The 18,578-nt window shown below is 42.8% G+C and overlaps 1 protein-coding gene across 2 annotated transcripts in view; it reads right to left on the bottom strand.

Moving 5' to 3' along the window:
* The window catches only part of PDE8A (phosphodiesterase 8A), a 136,075-nt gene that overhangs the window by 39,101 nt on the left and 78,396 nt on the right, over window positions 1-18,578 (bottom strand). For both annotated transcript variants that reach the window (XM_030878527.2, XM_030878526.3), the window contains exons 5-8: window positions 18,308-18,362; window positions 10,074-10,162; window positions 6,014-6,092; window positions 4,231-4,368 (exon numbers count right to left, since the gene is read on the bottom strand). In XM_030878527.2, coding sequence (XP_030734387.1) covers window positions 4,231-4,368; window positions 6,014-6,092; window positions 10,074-10,162; window positions 18,308-18,362 — 361 coding nt within the window. The remainder of the gene's footprint in view (window positions 1-4,230; window positions 4,369-6,013; window positions 6,093-10,073; window positions 10,163-18,307; window positions 18,363-18,578) is intronic.

Genomic DNA, 18,578 nt, shown 5'->3' on the forward strand with positions numbered 1-18,578 from the left:
CCTTCCTCACTCCAGTTCTGAGGGGAGAGTGGCCTGGGCCCGAATCGGGCAAGGACTAGACAGGGATCCCTGGGCAGGAATCTGGAGCCTGTCCTCCACGTCCACAGCCCCATGCAGCCACCAGAGAAGGCTTCAGCAGACAGGTCTAAGAGTTACTTCTGAAGCTCACTATCAAGAGAAATACGGGAAGCTGACTGAGGTGATATTTGCAAAACTCTGTGAACATACTAACCACCACTGAACTGTATACTTTAAATGGATGGAGTGTATGGCATGTGAATTATCTCTCAACAGAGCTGTTACATAAAAAGAGAGGGAAAATACGGGAGACCGATTCGGTCAATCAATCAGCACTTCAAAACACATATTCAGGATTTTCTCCTTCAATCCTTTCTGAACAGAGTGGGTGGCTGCCGGACCCCAAGTCAAGGTGTAAGAAGCCACGTCAGCCAGCGCTGGACGGTCCAGCTAATGGAGGACAACTTAGCCAATGACTTTGCTTAGATAACAGAGTTGCCTGTAAGTCTTCCAGTCAACAATGGAAACAAAAAATATTCACTTAACACAGATCATATTTCTTATCAAAAATACATCAAAAATCGAAGTTTCAGTTCCTAAAAATAGTAAAGTCCTACCTAGCATGCTGTTATGAAGAATAAATCTGGTAACACACATAAATTCTTAGCCAAGTCCTGACACACGGCAAATGTCCAGTACGTGGCCTGTTTGGTTTCGCACAGGTGTCTGTCTGTCTCTCTCAGGCTGAGCTCCTCTCAGAACTACACTGAGGCGTGCACCTCCCTTCTACTCCGGGGCAAGCTCAGCACCGAGCTGGACTTCGCTGACTACTGAGACAGTTCCTTCTTGGTGTGTGCCCACTGGCTTAAGAATTAAATCATCATCATCCAGCTGTCCTACCCCAGGGGCTAGCACTGTGCTGGCAGGTGGTAAACAGTCAAAGAACACTTGGGGCTTTTGTTTACTGAATGGAAAAGTGAGGCCAAAGTCAGATCATGGAATCCTGGCACCCAGGATAAGGGACTTGAGCTCTACACAGAGGGAGTGACATGATCAAAGTGGTGATCTGGTGAGACAAATCTCCAGTAGCGTAGGGTGGAATGGCCAGAAGTGGAGGGTCCTGGGACAGGGAGGCCTAACTGCATTCAGCCACCGCAGTCTCAGGGTGTGGGAAGGGGGCTCTGAACACGGTCAGGCCCAGGCAGTGGACCCTCAAAGGCAGGGGTTTAACAGACATCAAGCCTTGGTGATGGATTTGATGGAGGGGGCTAAAGGGTAGGGAGAAACCAAAACTATTCCAGGAATCAAAGTCCAGGCAACTGTGTGGACGGTCAACGAGCAGTAGACAGGAGAGGTGGAGGGGGATCGGGCTTTTTGTTAATGGGGGATGAGAGAAAATCACCGTTATATAAGGTGATACCAAAATGACAGCAGGATGTTGAAACAGACCTTGGAAAAGACACTGTGGCTAAAACTGGGAAGGTGGGAGACATCTATGCAGAGCAGGAAAGATGCTCAACAACAAAGGGAGCTTTCTGAGGAACCAGCAGGGGACAAAGAGCCCTGGTAAACCTGGGAGGAAAGAGATGGGGGAAAAGTGGGAGAAGAGGGGAGGCGGCGAGGGAGGAAGGCTCCTGGCTTCCCAGGAGCTGGGGAAGGTAAAAGGTGCGAAGAGCTAAAGGGCTCTGCGACTGCACATCATTATCGGAGGCAGCCAGCCGAGCAGCCAACATTCCTTCAGCACCTGCAAGACAGTTTCTGAGGGGAAAAAAATGCAAAATTTCTAAAAGAGAAGAGGCAATATAAGGCTCAGGTATCTGAGAAGATAGGAGGCCAGGGGTTCTAGGGCCCTGACAGAGAAGACCTGGGGAAGAAGAAACAGGAGGAGAGCCAAGAAGGATACATAAAGGGAGGAAGGAAGCAGGAGTGTGGGACTGAAAATCAAGGTGCCTCATAGTATCAGTTTTACCTGAAAGGGGAGCCAGTGGCTGAGAACAGCAGGCAGAGGAGGTTTATAGAGAGTGGTGTTCGCAGTGTTCTCTGTTTGAACGTCATCAGAATTTCTCCTCTGCCCCCAAGAATATCCAACTGGCTGGACACCTAGAATCTGACATTCCAAAGCCCCTCCCGGTCATCTGACCACTTCCAAAGGCTCCATCCTGGTTCCCAGCACGTGTCTGAACTCTCTCCACTGACCATGGTACCATTGTTTGCCAAGGGCTGGCTGATTCTCAACAAGCCCTTCTTCTCCCGAGGGAGACTTGATTAGAAAGGCCATATATCTTTCTCCTCAAAAAATTGCCCAGCTAAGTGGTCTGTCCTGCTGCAGTGTTGCCCGTGAACCAGCAGGGTACCAACAAAGGACAAACAGCAGCTTTTGCACTCTCCCCAAGAACTTGCAATCATGCAAAACAAATGCCCTGGTTCCTTTTCTTTTTCTTTTTTTTTTTTTAAACATCTTTATTGGAGTATAAATGCTTTACAAGGGTGTGTTAGTTTCTGCTGTATAACAAAGTGAATCAGCTATACATATACATATATCCCCACCTGGTTTCTTTTTGAAATAAAGCAGTACAGAGGCTGACAATGCGATAACCTTTCAATTATTCTCTGCTCATAGCAAATACAGACTTTAGAGAGCAGGTGTCCGGCTGTCGAGGCCCTTTGCACCTGGTGCCCAGTGGCATACCTCAGGAGGCAAGATGCTGCTCACAGGGATCTGGGTGAATCCCAGGGCCTACAGCTAATCCACTGGGTGCCCCCACCCCCATCTCAACTTGCTCTCCTCACTGCAAGGGCAGCTGCCAGATCAAGGAGCATGAGAGCCACCATCTGCTTCACAGCCTGCTGAACCTCACAGCAGAACTGCTGGCTGACCCAGTGGCAGCACTGGACCAAACCGCCAGGACTGGGGAGGCCATGGTAAAGCCCCTCAAAGGCGGCAGGGGTCTGGAATGGCTGCCGTTCTGGAGCTGCCTTCCGAGGACGCCCCTCTCGGCCCAGGCAGGGAACACTGGTGGGCCTGAACACCTAAGGGTCTGTCTCTTCATTCATCTCAGCCTTCATTTCTCTATCCAGAGGACCTGCCACTCTCTCTAGCAAGAAAATCATCATCCGGACAGAAAAGCTGAAGGCAAAATAGGATTCAAGCAGTGCCCATTTTTGTGATTCCCCTGAGAGTGCATCACCGGGCCCCGCCGCTGGCCTGTTCTTTCCCTGTTCTCACTGCAAAGCCATCTCGTGTGCTCAGAGCCGCGGGAAAGCAAAGGACAGCAGCCCACTCACGGTGTCTTCGAGGGGCCCAAGCCAAGTGGGGGTATAAGCTTTGCATAGCCCTTCTGCCCCCTCTGGCAGACTGCCCTTGTGTGCTAAGGGAGAGGCACCAGAGAAAGGGCATCACTTCCACAGGGCCTCCAGACAGCCAGCAAGAGAGCAGGTCACCAATTTTTCAAATGTTCCGAATAATCAGATTCACAGTCCCAACTTCTAAAAGTTAAAAAGAGCCCAGCAGAAAAGCCTAAGAATGACTATGGAAAGCAGTAGCCTTTTCCTTCTCATCATATTTTAAAACCTAATATAACAGTGAGGTGCTGTCAGAAGCCACAGTTCAGAGAGAGAAATAACCTTTCAGACTGAGCCTGCCTTGCTTTGTCTACCCCTTCAGCACCAGGGTGCTGTAACTTCTCACATCACAATGCAATGACTACTTTTATCTGTCTGTTTTGCACCCTGGAATGAGTTCTCTAAGGGATTTTTGTTTTGCCCTTCTTTCTATACCAGAATCTAGCACACCTGGCATTCAAAAAATGCTGAATGAATGAACGAGGCTCAGAGAACCGATGGGCTCCAATGTGCTCTGAGAATGTGTTAACTCACTGGCAATCCTTTACCCAGACCATTTGCCAACAGCTACCACTTAGAAGATCAATTATTAGAAAGATCAACTTAACTCACTTATTACAAAAATGAAAACAATGATGTTAAGTGTCAAAGTTACTCTTATTGGCTGGTCAGGTTTTATATACTTTCTTGGCCTCAATTTCCTCATCTGCAAAATGGGCATAACAGAGATAACACTACCTACACTTCCCCAGGCTTCTGGGAAGAGTGAGACTGAGATCACCTGGCTCTAGCAGTGCTCAGTGAGCGCTAGGTCTCCTTCCTTCCCTCTTTGTTATGTGAGAGTAACAAGGGTAGTGACCTCTTACTTACCTTGCCTATCCTGATGCATGAATTTATAGTATCGAGCAAATCAGCCTTTTTTTCATTTACAGGCACTTCTGCTAAATCCTTCCCTATTAATTCACCTGACTCATAGCCCATTGTTGTTTCAAATGCTGGATTTGCATACTGGGGGGAGACAAAGGAAAAAACATCATGTGAGTTAAAAGAAATTTTGAAAAGAGGACAATCAAAGATGTTCAACCTAAACCATCATATTTTTCCCCCAGAAAGCCCAGGGGCCTGGCGCTCACTACGACGGTTCTAAAGCCACAAGAGCACAACCCCAGAAAAACCCTGGAGTCTGGAGAAGCCTCTGCTCCGATGACACCGGGCTGGGCTTGCTGCCTTGTTCTCCTGAGGCTGCAGGGAGGGCAGCAGGCCCACTCCACTTAAACACCAGCAGAGGAAAGAAGCTGCATGGAGACAGACCCAGGGCTGCTACAAAAGGGCTGTTGAGATTATGATACAGTGGAAGAAAGCACCAGACTGGGAGTCTGCAAACCCAGGGGCTACTCCCACAAGTCACTTAACCCCTCCAAGTCTCAGTCTGCACATCCGTTTAATGGGAATGAAACACTTATTTCGCCTCTCTCATATGATGCAAATGAATAATGAGTTTGGAAAGCAGGCTGTGAACTAGGAAGTGTTTACAAATGCAAGGCTTGATGGTTAAGTTTCAAATAGGGCTGTAAGACTAGAAGAAAATGTATGGGAAAGCTGTGCATGTGCTGATAGGAATAACAAATAATGACGATGATAAAACAATAATCATACTGTTTAAGGTCTGTTTTCCTTGCTAGGCACTGTAGTAAAAGCACTTCACACACAGTAACACATTTAATCCTCAGAACATCCTTACAAAAGGTAAGTCATTGTTAGCGTTAATATTATTCCCATTTGTACAAATGAGACAGCAAATTCAGACAGATTAAGTCACCTGCCCAAAGATGCCCAGCTAGGAAGGGGCCGAGGCTGACTGGAAGCCAGGCCTGACTGATACCAAGCCTGTGCCCTCAAGCACTGGCCAATGTCGCCTGTCAGGGCACCATCCTGAATGCTAACATCATCAACTCTTTACCAAGAAAGTCACTAGTTCGATTAAAGTGAAGAACTGGAGTGCTCAGAACTAAAATCAAAGTGGGGCTCATTCTCAGACAAAAGGCACATTCCCCTGGCACAACTCCCTCTTTTGCTGTTATATGAAAATACATGTTACCTGTTTGCTGTTATCTGAAAGCCATGTTATCTTCAGTCACTTATATGAAGCCACTTTTCTAATAATGGATAATTTGTGAAGTAATTGCTAGTTTATTTTTGAAATTTTGAGTAGTTTCTAGTAAATTCCTATAGGTGTAAACTATCTTCAAAAACAGTAAGAAAGGTGAGAGCGTGCAGCCCTTATGGGCAGAGCCTCTCCTTGCTCCAACAGTCTCTCTCTACCCCACTCCGCCGCAGAAACCATCCTCTGGATAAAAGTCCCTCCTTGCTAAGTAAATAAATATGCAAAAAAGTGAGAAATAGCAAATGCTAATTGCATTTACAGAATATTTTCTAGCACATTAAGTAATTATTGGAACCTTTTCTCACCTATAGGGAACTTATTTTAAATTATATATTTTATAGATTTTGTTCTGATAATCCTCTAAGGAAAAACTGGTCCCTTGAACTTCAAAGAGAGGAAAAGAACACAAAAAAACATACTGAAGGGGTTCAATCTTAAAAATGCAAACAAACCAGAAATTCAGCAGGACAAGCTTCCAAAACAACAAACCTGTACAATGTGGTCTTCACTTGTAATTTCAATTGCTTCTTGACTTTTCTCTAATGCAGTGAACGTTGAGTTACAAGCCCTTTATGGGTGGAAAAGAAAAAGGACTGCTTAATGTAAATATTATAAAATGTAATACAATCTTGGAATATTACATTAACTTACTTAAATGTGTTCTTTGATTATAAAGGTAACTAATGCTAACTCAAGAAAAAGTAGGGGGAAATACTAAAAAGCATAAGGAAGAAATAAGCACCTCCTGCCACCTCAGTACTTGGGATCATGACTACGCACAATCTGGTGCCTTTCCTTCATTCTAAGGACAAGTGGACCCGGTGGAACACACCCCAGGGTCTGATCACAGCCCTTCGCTGGCTGTGGGACATGACTGAACCACCCTGGGTCTCTGCCTTCTCACCATCTGAAGGGTCCGCGTGAGGACTCAATGAGAAAATGGAGTCAAGAAGCCCACACGAAGCCGGGTAGAAAGGAGGCGGCCCACCATCTGTAGCTATTATCACTTTCAACAAATCCTTTGCTCAAAACTGGGATCATCGGGATCATGAGCTTTGTTTTCTGCTTCCACTTAGCCTTATATTGCGAGCATTCTCCCTTGTCCTCAGTGTTTGAAAACATTTTTAAATTGCACAGGTAACTAAAGGTTTATTTTTTAAAAATTAGAAAATAATAATAAATGAGATACTACATCATACCCACTAGGATATCTACAATCAAAAACAGAGATAAAAACAAGTGTTGGTGAGGAAGCCTCATACACTGCTGGTGGGAGTGTAAAATGGTGCAGCTAGCTGCTTTGGAAAACAGTCTGGCAGTTCCTCAGGCTGTTAAACATAGAGTTACCATATGGCCTAGCAATTTTACTCCTAGGTAGATACCCTACAGAAATGAAAACATACATCCACACAAAAACTTATAGCCCACAGGTGGAAACAACCCTAAAGTCCATCAACTGATGAATGGATGAATAAAATGTGGTATAGCCATACAATGGAATACTATGCAGATATAAAAAGAAATAAAGCCCTGATGCATGCCAAGATATGGATGAACCTTGAAAAACATTATGCTAAGTTAAAAGGACCACATATTGTATGATTCTATTTATATGAAATGTCCAGAAGAGGCAAATCTATGTATAGAGAGAAATTAGATTAGTGGTTATCTAGGGCTGGGGGTAATGAAAATATTCTAAAATTGTGGCAGTGGTTGCACAACTCTGTGAATACATTAAAAGCCATTGAACTGTGTACTTTAAATAGGTGAACTGTATAGAATGTCAATTTTATCTCGATAAATCTGTTTAAAAATAAGTGAGATTAAATCATCTGAAATCCCAACACCTACGCATATCAACTGGTGTTCTAGGCAATTTCTTGTGTAAATATACATGTAATACATATACTTATAAAAATAGGATCATAGTCGACAGTTTTATCATCTGCTTGTACCACTGAACCATATACATTAACATCTTTCCATATCAATAATTAGTTCCTTATCATCACTCTTAATAACTATATAATATTCTATTGTAAAATTATACCATAATTTAGTCAAACAAATTCCCCATAACTGGGGAATGCTTTCAGTTTTTTTCTTGTATATGCCTCAGAAGATGAAAAAGAGAAAGCAACTGTCTACTTGCTCATAAAGTGCAGAGATGACATTTATAAAACCAATAATTACAATGCTTTTACTTTATTCCTGGTATTACTAAACTGTCTAGCTAAATAAGACAAAGCAGCTTTAGCCAATAAAAATTAGCTCTTCTTTCTTGGCATATAAAAATCAAGTGAATTACCTCAATAAAGCTGTTATTTAAAAAAACAAGAACCAAAAAACAACGAGAAGTAAGTTCCCACCTCTGATATAACAAGTTTGGAGGAGATGGATCTGTGAGAAGCCCTACTGGGTTTTATCACTCTTTTTTAATTTTTGCAGATGTGGTAAATATAAAATGGTACATCATTTTCATTTCTTTGGTTACTAGTGAAGCTGAACATTTTTTTCATGTTTATTGGCCATTAATATCTCCTACAAACTGCTTGTTCACAACATGTCCTTTTAAATTTTTTCTACTGGGTGTTTCCATTTTTAAACTGATTCATCAAAGCTCTTTACGTATTTAGGATATTAACCTATCTGTCCTGTATGTTAAGAATGTATTTTTCCCAGTTTGTTATTTGTCTAAATTTTTAACATTATTTAAGGTATACTTACTGAGACAAGCTTAACATTTTTATGTTGTCTAATCTGATTCTCTTTCTTTATAAAATCTGGCTTTCACACCATGCTGAGTTTAAAAAGACTTCATTATCCAAATACATATGCTCACTTACATTTTTAGTATTTATGTGGCCACACTTTTTAACATTATGCACACTGGAATTTATTTTGGGACTGGGTGTGAGATCGGGATATAACTTAATTTTCTTTCCAGTTAATAAGTTGTCACAATTCTATTCATTGAAAAGTCCACCCTTTCCTGTGTGGATTTAAATTGCCATGTTGAACACATATACTTATGTTCCTAATTCTTAAATACATGCACGTCTATTTCTAGACTTTACATTCTAGTTTACTGATCTAGCAGTAACACAAAGATGCTTGTTATAGCTTTTTAGTGCATTTTAATATCTCTCAGAACAAGTCTTTCTCTACTGCTCCCAATTCTCTAGCCCCACATTTACCCCTTTTCTTCATTATCAATATTTTCATATCTCCCTTCATAGTGGACATCTCCCTTTGGCTGTCAGCTGGCACACAGAGAACAAAGTAGAGCATGAGGAGAGACCATGAGTGCAGTTTTGAAAATGGGGGTTACAACCTAAAGGACTATCTTTGCCACGTGACGCGTGGGAGATCTTGGATGTAAGTCAGTTAACCTCCCTGGGTCTCGGTTTTTGCATCGTGATTCGTGATTTGATGAAATAGGCTCTAACATCACCTCCTGCTCCACAGTTCCGCTCTCCTCTCAGAGAGGGCAGCAGCCCAGCTCACTGTGGGAGTGCTGCAGCCAGGCTGCGGAAGACCCAGGAATGAGAAGGAGGCAGGCCCAAGGCCAACCATCCATCTCAAGTTTCCCTGAAAACTCTGGCAATAAAAAGGAGCTCTTCTGTAGACCTCACTAGCCCTGAAACATCTCTGCTCAGCAGCACTTCTTTGCTACCTCACACTTCATTTTGTCTATGAAGTATTTTCTTCTCTGCATGTGATACCCTGTGCTGGTCCCTACCAACATTAGTACCCCAAATTCTAATCCCCTTATCTCTGCCTTGGGCACATACGAACAGAATGATTTCATTCTCTCTTTGATCCTGGTAAAGGAAATGTTAAAGAATAGTAGACCACCCAAGGAAGAGACCTAGGATGATACAGAGAGACTGACATTTTTTTCACTTCTGTCAACCTCATATAATTTTACCAATTTTTCTGCTTTTCTCACTCTACAAAGAACTAGGTTTCTACTCATCAGTTAAAAAAAAAAACAAAAACTGCTGAGCAAGAGCAAATTACAAAATGCTTATTGTAGAGAAGAAAACATGTCACCTACCAGAGATAATAATGTTAACGGGTTGGGTGTATGTGTACATTAAAAGTAATTTTTTAATTAAAAAACAAAACAGATAATTCAGTATATATACTTTCGCATCCTGCTTTTTCATTTGCTATTATTTTGTTGCCCCATCCTTTTCTTTCTTTTTCTGGCCACGCCATGTGGCTTGTGTTATCCTCCCCAACCAGGGATCAAACCCAGGGCCCCGGCAGTGACAGTGTCAAGTTTTAACCACTGGACCGCCAGGAAGTCCCCCCACTGGAGCCCCATCTTTAAATGCTGAGTCTCCAATCACTAACATAACCACCTATTAGACATCCAGGCAGACTCCGAAAGCATTTTGTGAGGAGAGATGCCTTCCCACCACCCCATCCCATTTTAGCAGGAGGTCAGTTACAGCCAAAATATAGCCGCCCACAACCGAAGTCCTCACTTGCAACAATGCTCTGTGTGGTATGGTCGGCTTACCAGAAGCAGCAGAATTACCTGAGTTTCAGCTGTGGGCGCACCAATCCAAACTCCATCTGGAGCAGTTCATTGTAACAGGCCATGGCGCTGGGGTTTTCTACATACCTCTACAAACAGAAAGAGGATTTTGTGGATAAACAAATGTGCACCTTTAAATGATTAAATACTTATATAAAAAATAATTCTTTCCAACAGGCTTCTCAACTTGGTACCTGAAATCTAAAAAATAATTTATCTTTCATGATGAACAGGAAATGAGAGATGAAAACTTATGGGTACCAAATTAGCTTTTAAAAAATAGTACTTGCACATATCTGAGAATATATTAAGAAACCACTGAGATGTACACTTTAAGTGGCTGAATCGATCAACTATACCTCAATAAAGAGAAAAAAAGGCAGAAAGAAGGAAGGAAGGAAGGGGGGAGGGAGAGAGGGAGGAAGGAAGGAAGGGAAAGAAAGGCAGAAAGGGCAAGGTATTTGCTGGAAAGAGAAAAAAATAAAATAATTTTTTAAATAAATTAATGTAAAAAACTATAGTATACTATAATATAACCATTTAATAGAACAGCATGCAGCTATTACATGCACTTATATGGAATGATGTACGAGACACACTGTCAAGTAAAATGAGGAAATGGAAAATTGCATTATAATTATTTTACATTTTTATAAAAATATTACATCAAGTTTAAAATAAATAAATAAATAGCTGAATTACATGGTATATGAATAGTATCTCAATAAAGTAGTAAATAAATGGAATTAGAAAAAAATAGGCCTCCATTCCTGGGCATATATCCAGAGACAACTATAATTCAAAAAGATACATGCACCCCAACATTCATAGCAATACTATTTACAATAGCCAAGACATGGAAGCAACCTCCTATTTCTGTGACACCCCTATTTCCATCGACAGAGGAATGCATAAAGAAGATGTGGTGTGTGTGTGTGTTTATATATGTACAGTATGTACAATGGAATGTTACTCAGCCATAAAAAAGAATGAAATAATGCCATTTGTAGCAACATGAATGGACCTAGAGATTATCATACCAAGTGAAGTAAGTCAGACAGAGAAAGGCAAATATCATATGATATCACCTATATGTGGGAATCTAAAAAAAAAATACAAATGAACTTATTTACAAAACAGAAATAGACTGACACACATAGAAAACACACTTATGGTTACCAAAGGGGAAAGGATGGGGAGAGGGATAAATTAGGAGTTTGGGATTAACAGATATACACTACTGTATGTGAAACAGGTAAACAACAAGGTCCTACTGTATATCACAGGAAACTATTCAATATCTTGTAATAACCTTTAATGGAAAAGAATCTGAAAAAGTATAAATATGTATATATATACATATGTATATATATATGACTGAATCACTTTGCTGTACACATGAAACTAACACAATATTTAATTCCACTAAAAAAAAAAGTTCAAGGAAAAAGAAGAGCGCTTAAGAATGCTTTTCTGGGCTTCCCTGGTGGCGCAGTGGTTGAGAGTCCGCCTGCTGATGCAGGGGACACGGGTTCATGCCCTGATCCAGGAAGATCCCACATGCTGTGGAGCGGCTGGGCCCGTGAGCCATGGCCGCTGAGCCTGTGCATCCAGAGCCTGTGCTCTGCAGCGGGAGAGGCCACAACAGTGAGAGGCCCGCGTCCGGCCAAAAAAAAAAATGCTTTTCTTTCACTGCCTTGAAGTAAGAGGATTTTTGATGTCTACATGTTACTAGCAGAGCCTAGAATATACAGGAGGAGGAAATTTATTAACTAAAGTCCTACCTATATTAACTTTCAGAGTCTATTCACCTATTCAAGAGCAATATGTTGTCCTCTTTCGAGCTGTACAAGCTCACGGTAAGCAAAAATATGCTTGCACATCTCTTTGCAGCTGAGTTTCACAGAGGTAACTCGCACTCAGGCAATTCTCCTACAGTCACTTCAAACAGCAGCTCAACTAAGCTGACAAAGGATTACCCTCCACGGCAGAGGTACTGGCAGAGCCATGGCTTTGCCCAGTCTCTCTTATTGCTGTGGACAGTAACTGTTTTGTATAATAACCTTTACAATAATGGAAACATCTCAACAAAGCAAATTTACATGGGAATGGGAAGCCTGAGCACCACCAAATTATGTATTTCATGAAGACATCTTACAAGTCGCTACGTTCTGTCACGTAGTTACATTCAGATGTAAAAAAATATTTGTGAACATTTACTCACCCCTATTTCTGTGAACAGCTCTTGCTTTCACCTGCTCAATACATGGATAATACTCTATCTCACCGAGGAGGAAGCTGAGGCTAAGAGGCAGGGCATCTGCAGGCCACTATCAACAAGCCAAAGCCGGACCAATCTAGGGGACAGGGCCCCTTGTGGAGCGCCTTCTACTGCCAGTGAAGGCAGATACCCCTGTATGGACAGTGCTCAGGGTCTTGTCTTTGTGTCAAGAAACCTAAAAATCCAGCCCCAAGTTCATGCCTTAAAAGCTGTATGATGCTCCATGAGGCCCTTAACCTTCCTGAGCCTGCTTCCTCACCTGCAAAACAAGACACCCTGCTCCACCACAGACGACCATGAGGAAGCACTCTAACTTGTAAACTGTTGCACAAACATAAAGCACAGTGACTGCCGTCCCCTGGGAGGGAAGGCAAGGCCTGCTGGCCATGGACATGATGGTTCCCGGGTCTGCAGGCCAAACACAGCCCTTCTTACCCACAGAAGTCTGAGAGAGGTGACATGCCTACCAGCTCCCCGCTGCTGAGAGGGGAGGAGAGTGCTGGCCCTGCCGCTCCCTCCTCAGTCAGCCATGACCCCTCAGGCACATCCAGGAACACTGCCCACCTGCAGAGGTGCCCACTGCGGACCAGGCAGGAATAGGGAGGAGAGATTTCCGGGTATAGTGCTTGTGCCACTCCAGGAGACAAGAGGTGGGGGACAGGTGTCTCCAGCTGTCCACGCACTTGCCTGGCTTCACCTGCTCTGCAGGCGACATCTTGGGACACGGAGCCATGTGTATTATGTGTCATGGCCTCCCATGCACGCAACCAGAGTTTTCACTGGGTGTGAATGTACATATCCAAACTTTTTTACCCCAAAGGTGGGCATCATGGCTAAAAACAAGCACATGTGACTAAAAGTACAGCATCTTGCCCCTGCTACCTGCCCCTCCCCCTCGCTACCTCTGCTTTGTTCTGTGTATCTAAATACCCTGTCTTTCCTGCCCTTCTCCACCTTTCATTCATGTCCCAAGGATTCCACAGGGCATGGAGGGTGGAGAAGGGCAGCAGGTCCAGGGATCTTCAGGCATCAGGCTGCTATTCCCTCTGCTTGAACAGCAGCTGGTCTCCCCTCCCCAACCCATCCCACAAGAGGGGCCGGGGCCACAAGTCCTGCAGACTCCTGAGACAACTGGGCCTTGCTTTCTCCAGAGCATACCACACCCACCTTGCTGGGCCCCACCCAGTGGTTCTCAACCCTTGGCTGCATATTAGAATTCCCTGCAATCTTAAAAAATAATACCAACGTGCAGGCTCCTCCCCACACCAACTGAAACAGGGTCTCCGGGGAAGCCTTTCGGGGGTTCTAACGCACAACCAGTGTTGAGAGATACCAAACCCTAACCTTCGAGATTTTAGTCAGCAAAAGCTCAGCTGCCAAGTCCACCTGAGGAGGCAAGTAGGTCTCCATCCATCCATCCTGAACTCCTGAACTACGGCCAATCCACAGAATAGCTGACTGCCCCCTGAATCCCAGAGTTCTCACTGTGGTGATGGCTTTCAGGTCCAGGGCTGGGTTCAAGCATGGGCCCCACTGCCTCCCAGCCATGAGACTCTGGAGAATCGCCTTCCCTCCAGGTCTGGATGCTCTGCTCTGTCTCCGTGCCCTCTGTCACCTCACTATCCTTTTGTTACCTGAGGGTACAGGACTCTGCATGAGAAGAGTTAGCACGTGTAGTCTCTGAGGACTGGTCACTGACTTGGATTCGTCACTTATAAAGTGGTGAGGCTGCTGCTATCTCCATACTTCCTAAGTCACAGACCTCTAAAATGACTACTTTAAATTAAACCCTTTGTGTTTTTTGCATGGGAGTGTTTTCGCAGAGACATGCACTTAACCGTGGTTCCCAGCAAACGCTTCGGGGGGACACCTTGATTAAGTTGTACGGGTGAGAGGGCAGGCAAAGTGTCTATGTCGGTTACTTTTGAATTTTCAAATTAGTTTCATGATAACTCAATTATACTAGGAAAATACAAAGTCCATGGCTAACTAGACTTTCTACCAGGACACGCTTCCCAGTCCACGAAGCTGTGCTGATGGACTTCCTTGTGCAGAATTTCAAACACACAATTTCCAACACTGCATCTATGACCTCGTACAAATAAAAAGCTTAATGACTGCTGGTGGCTGTAGGTAAGCAAACAACCCAAGGCAAGATGAATAATCTATCCCACAAGTTTCACTAGTTTCACTGCAAAGTGGAAGCATCGAAGGTCTTTGTTAAGAATAGCCAGTTCTGGGCTTCCCTGGTGGCGCAGTGGTTGAGGGTCCGCCTGCCGATGCAGGGGACACGGGTTCGTGTCCCGGTCCAGGAAGATCCCACATGCCGCCGAGCGGCTGGGCCCGTGAGCCATGGCCACTGAGCCTGTGCGTCTGGAGCCTGTGCTCCGCAACGGGAGAGGCCACAACAGTGAGAGGCCCGCGTACTGCAAAAAAAAAAAAAAAAAAAAAAAAGGATAGCCAGTTCTGCAGCTTAAGAGTAATAATATAAAGATCTTCAAAGTTATCTGGGAAAGTTTTTTGCCTCTTGTGAATGCTTCCCTAAGCAGTTTAAGGAGGGACGACCTAACGATTCTTGGGAATAGGTGATCCACAACTTCTAACCTGGGATTCTTAAAGGAATGCTCACCTTCACGCTGGCTGATGTGGTTTTTCTCATACTAGCTCACATGGATTAGTGGAGGTCAGGGAATGGGGACAGGCACTGATATGTGTGAATGTTGTCGGAGTGTCAAAAAGGGAGAACCAAAAAACTATGTAATAATAATAATCTAAAATTTTTATATAAAATTATGTGTGTACAAAACAAGGTCTTAAGTTCCACCTTATCTGATGTTAATATTGGAATTCCTGTGTTCCTTTTGTCTGCATTTATTTGCTACCTCTTTGTTTCTTTATTATTAAGCTCCTTTTATCACTGTCTTATAAACATCATATAATTGTACTTTTGTAACCCAATCTAATGGCTTATCCTTTAATGGGAGAATTCAGCCCATTCCCATGCACTTGATTTTACTCTTATCTTAGTGTTTATGATTGCTTTCACACTGTTGTTTCCCCTTCCTTGGATCTGCCAATTTGATCAAGTTGCTATAAATTCCATATGTTTTTTTGTTTTGTTTTTTGGCCGCGCTGAGCAGCTTGCGGGATCTTGGTTCCCTAACCAGGGATTGAACTCGGGCCCTCGGCAGTGAAAGCGTGGAGTCCTAACCACTGGACCCCCAGGGAATTCCCGCAAATTCCATATTTTGTTAATTTGGAAGTTTACTTAAACTTCTCTGTTAATGGTTACTTTCCTTTTCACCGATCTCAAAAGCAGACATAGATTTCTTTACTATTATTTGAAAACAAGATACCAATTACCTCCAGAACAAAGTATCTCCCACCAGCACATTTCCCATAAAGAAGCAAACTTCAGAATACTTTCACTGCCCACCCCCATTCCCTGTCTGCTAGGTGAGGTCACGAGAATCCTTTTACCTCTACTTCCTCCCCCGAAACCTTGAAGACACCTAGGGTTTGTTCAGATAGTCTAGAATTTAAATACTGAGATATTATTGGATGTTATGTAATAATAATTACATATAAACATATATATTCTACATTGCACACACATACCCGTACCTGTGTATGTACACACGCAGACACAGAAAGAAGGAGGGCTCGAGAAGGAGGGAGGAGCAGGGGAGCATGTGCGCAGGGCAGGCTCACCTCCCATCACTTCTCTCTACTGCTCTCTCCCTCATCTTAGAGTTTCTGTTCCAGTTCATTTGTTCTATGGTTGAAGTCCTTACTCAATTATTTTCCTCAGACAGGGCTACTGGGGAAATACATCTCTGAATTTTATGTATATCCCCCAAAAGGAATATCTCTTTTGCCCTAAAGGGCACGAACAATAACTTAGCCGGGTGTGTGACTCAGGTTACAGTCCTTTTCTCACCGTAATCTCTAATCAGATGAGACATTATTACTGTTTTGTACAGTAAATATGTGTTTATAATGACCCCACATTCACATTTTCTTGTTCCTCATCCCTTCTTGCCTTTCAGGCCTCCCACTTGGGATTTACCTTGCTTCTGTTTGAAGTACCTCCTTACGAATTTCCTTGTGAGAATCTGCTACTTACAAACTGCCTCAATTTTCATATTTCTGAAAGTCTTTATTACACCTTCATTTTTGAAAGTATTTAGGCTTGGTATAACAATCTAGGTTGGCAGTTATTTTCTTTTATCACACTGAAAATATTATTCCACTGTTTTCTATCTTCCGTTTATTGCTGCTGAGAAGCTAGCTGTTAGTCTGTTATTCTTTTGAAGGTTAATCTTTTTTCTCTGGCAATTTTAAGATCTTCTCTTTGTTTTTTCACTATGATGTGTCCTCTCTTTTTATTTCCTCTACTTTGGAATTTTGGAATCTGTGGACTAAAGTCTTCCATCATTGCTGGAGAATTCTCTTCAAATACACTGCCCCATTCTCTCTCCTGTCCTTCTGGAACTCCAGTTATATATATGCTAAACCGTACATTCTACCTCCACATTTCTAAACCTCTGTAACTTATTTTCTATTTTTTTAACTTTGTGCTACATGCTGGATAACTTCTTCTGACCTACTAAGTTTTCAAATTTTCAGTTATTATATGTACACTTCTCAAAATTCAATTACGTTCTACCTAAAATGTACTGTCACTTTTTATACTTTCTTATTCCTTGCAGATATTTCCAAGCTTGTCTTGTCTTTATTTCTTTACATATAATAGGCATAATTGTTTTACAATTCATATCTGATCATTCTAATTTCTGAGGACTGTGAGGGTCTGTTCCTGCTGTCTTTCTCCCCCCGCTAGTTCTCACTTGCAATGCCTTGTCTCCTGGTGGACTGGTTAATGCTGAGTGCTGCCTGCTGCCCCTGACTGATTATTTGCAGAGATTCTCTGAGGCCAAAGAAGGAGGTGTCTTTCTCTGGGAGGATTTGTAATTTGCTTCTTCCGAATACTTGGGAGTGCTACCATCCAGAATCACCTTATTTATTATTTTTTTAATACATTCATTTATTTTATTTTATTTTTAGCTGCGTTGGGTCTTCATTGCTGCGCACGGGTTTCTCTCTAGTTGCAGCGAGCGGGGCTACTCTTCATTGCAGTGCACAGATTTCTCACTGTGGTGGCTTCTCTTGCTGCGGAGCACGGGCTCTAGGCGTGCAGTCTTCAGTAGTTGTGGAGCACAGGCTCAGTAGTTGTGGCTCACAGGCTCTAGACGCAGGCTCAGTAGTTGTGGTGCACGGGCTTAGTTGCTCCACAGCGTGTGGGATCTTCCCGGACCAGGGCTCAAACCCATGTCCCCTGCATTGGCAGGCGGATTCTTAACCACTGTGCCACCAGGGAAGCCCCAGAATCACTTTAAACTAAGTTCAAGGCTTGAGGTTTCTGGACTACGTCACTGATAATATTAATTTGGGCTACAAATCTGCCCAACAATCAGCCTTACATAAGCTCTCTCCATCATGATTCCCAAGGCTCATTGCCAACCAGCTGACCAAAGCCTTCAGAAGCTTTTTGGCTTAAGAGAAACCAACAGACTGGAGCCAGTGGTGGAAAGAAAGGGAGCCACGTTGGGGAGGTCTTACTTCCAGAATCCTTAAACTGGCTTTAAAGTTGCATGTATACATGTAAGCATTATAACAACACATCCTATGGTATAATTTTTAATGAGTAAGCCATTAAAGGAGATTTTAGTATGTTTAGATGACTTTAGCAGGCATAATTTTGAGAGACTAAGAAAGCAAAGTGTTGTGGATTATGAGATTACCAGATTATAAAGTTAAACCAAACTGTAACACAGCATAAGGACAATTTTTTTTCTTCAAATTAATTCAAAACTATTGCTGGGCTCTAAACTGAGATAAAATACCTTCTCATGCTGAATTACACTTGTATAACAAAAAAGTGGGTACCTACCCTTGTAAAGCCAGCCTCAATGAGGGACATTACAGATGACTCTTCTCTAACCGCCCTTCAAAAGAATACAGTAAATGGTTAGAGACAGTTTTTATCAATTACATCTCACATCTTTAACTACTCATTAATTTACATAATATTATAATTGTCACATAATGAGCCCCTTTAGATGAATTAGATTAACATACAAATCAAACGTATAAAGTTGAAAACAGTTTTCTGTTTTAGTTTCACACTAGGCTTTTTGGCAGTGTGTATTAATGCCTGAAAT

This window comes from Globicephala melas, chromosome 2 (genome assembly GCF_963455315.2).
Source record: "Globicephala melas chromosome 2, mGloMel1.2, whole genome shotgun sequence".
Taxonomy (NCBI): Eukaryota; Metazoa; Chordata; class Mammalia; order Artiodactyla; family Delphinidae; genus Globicephala; species Globicephala melas.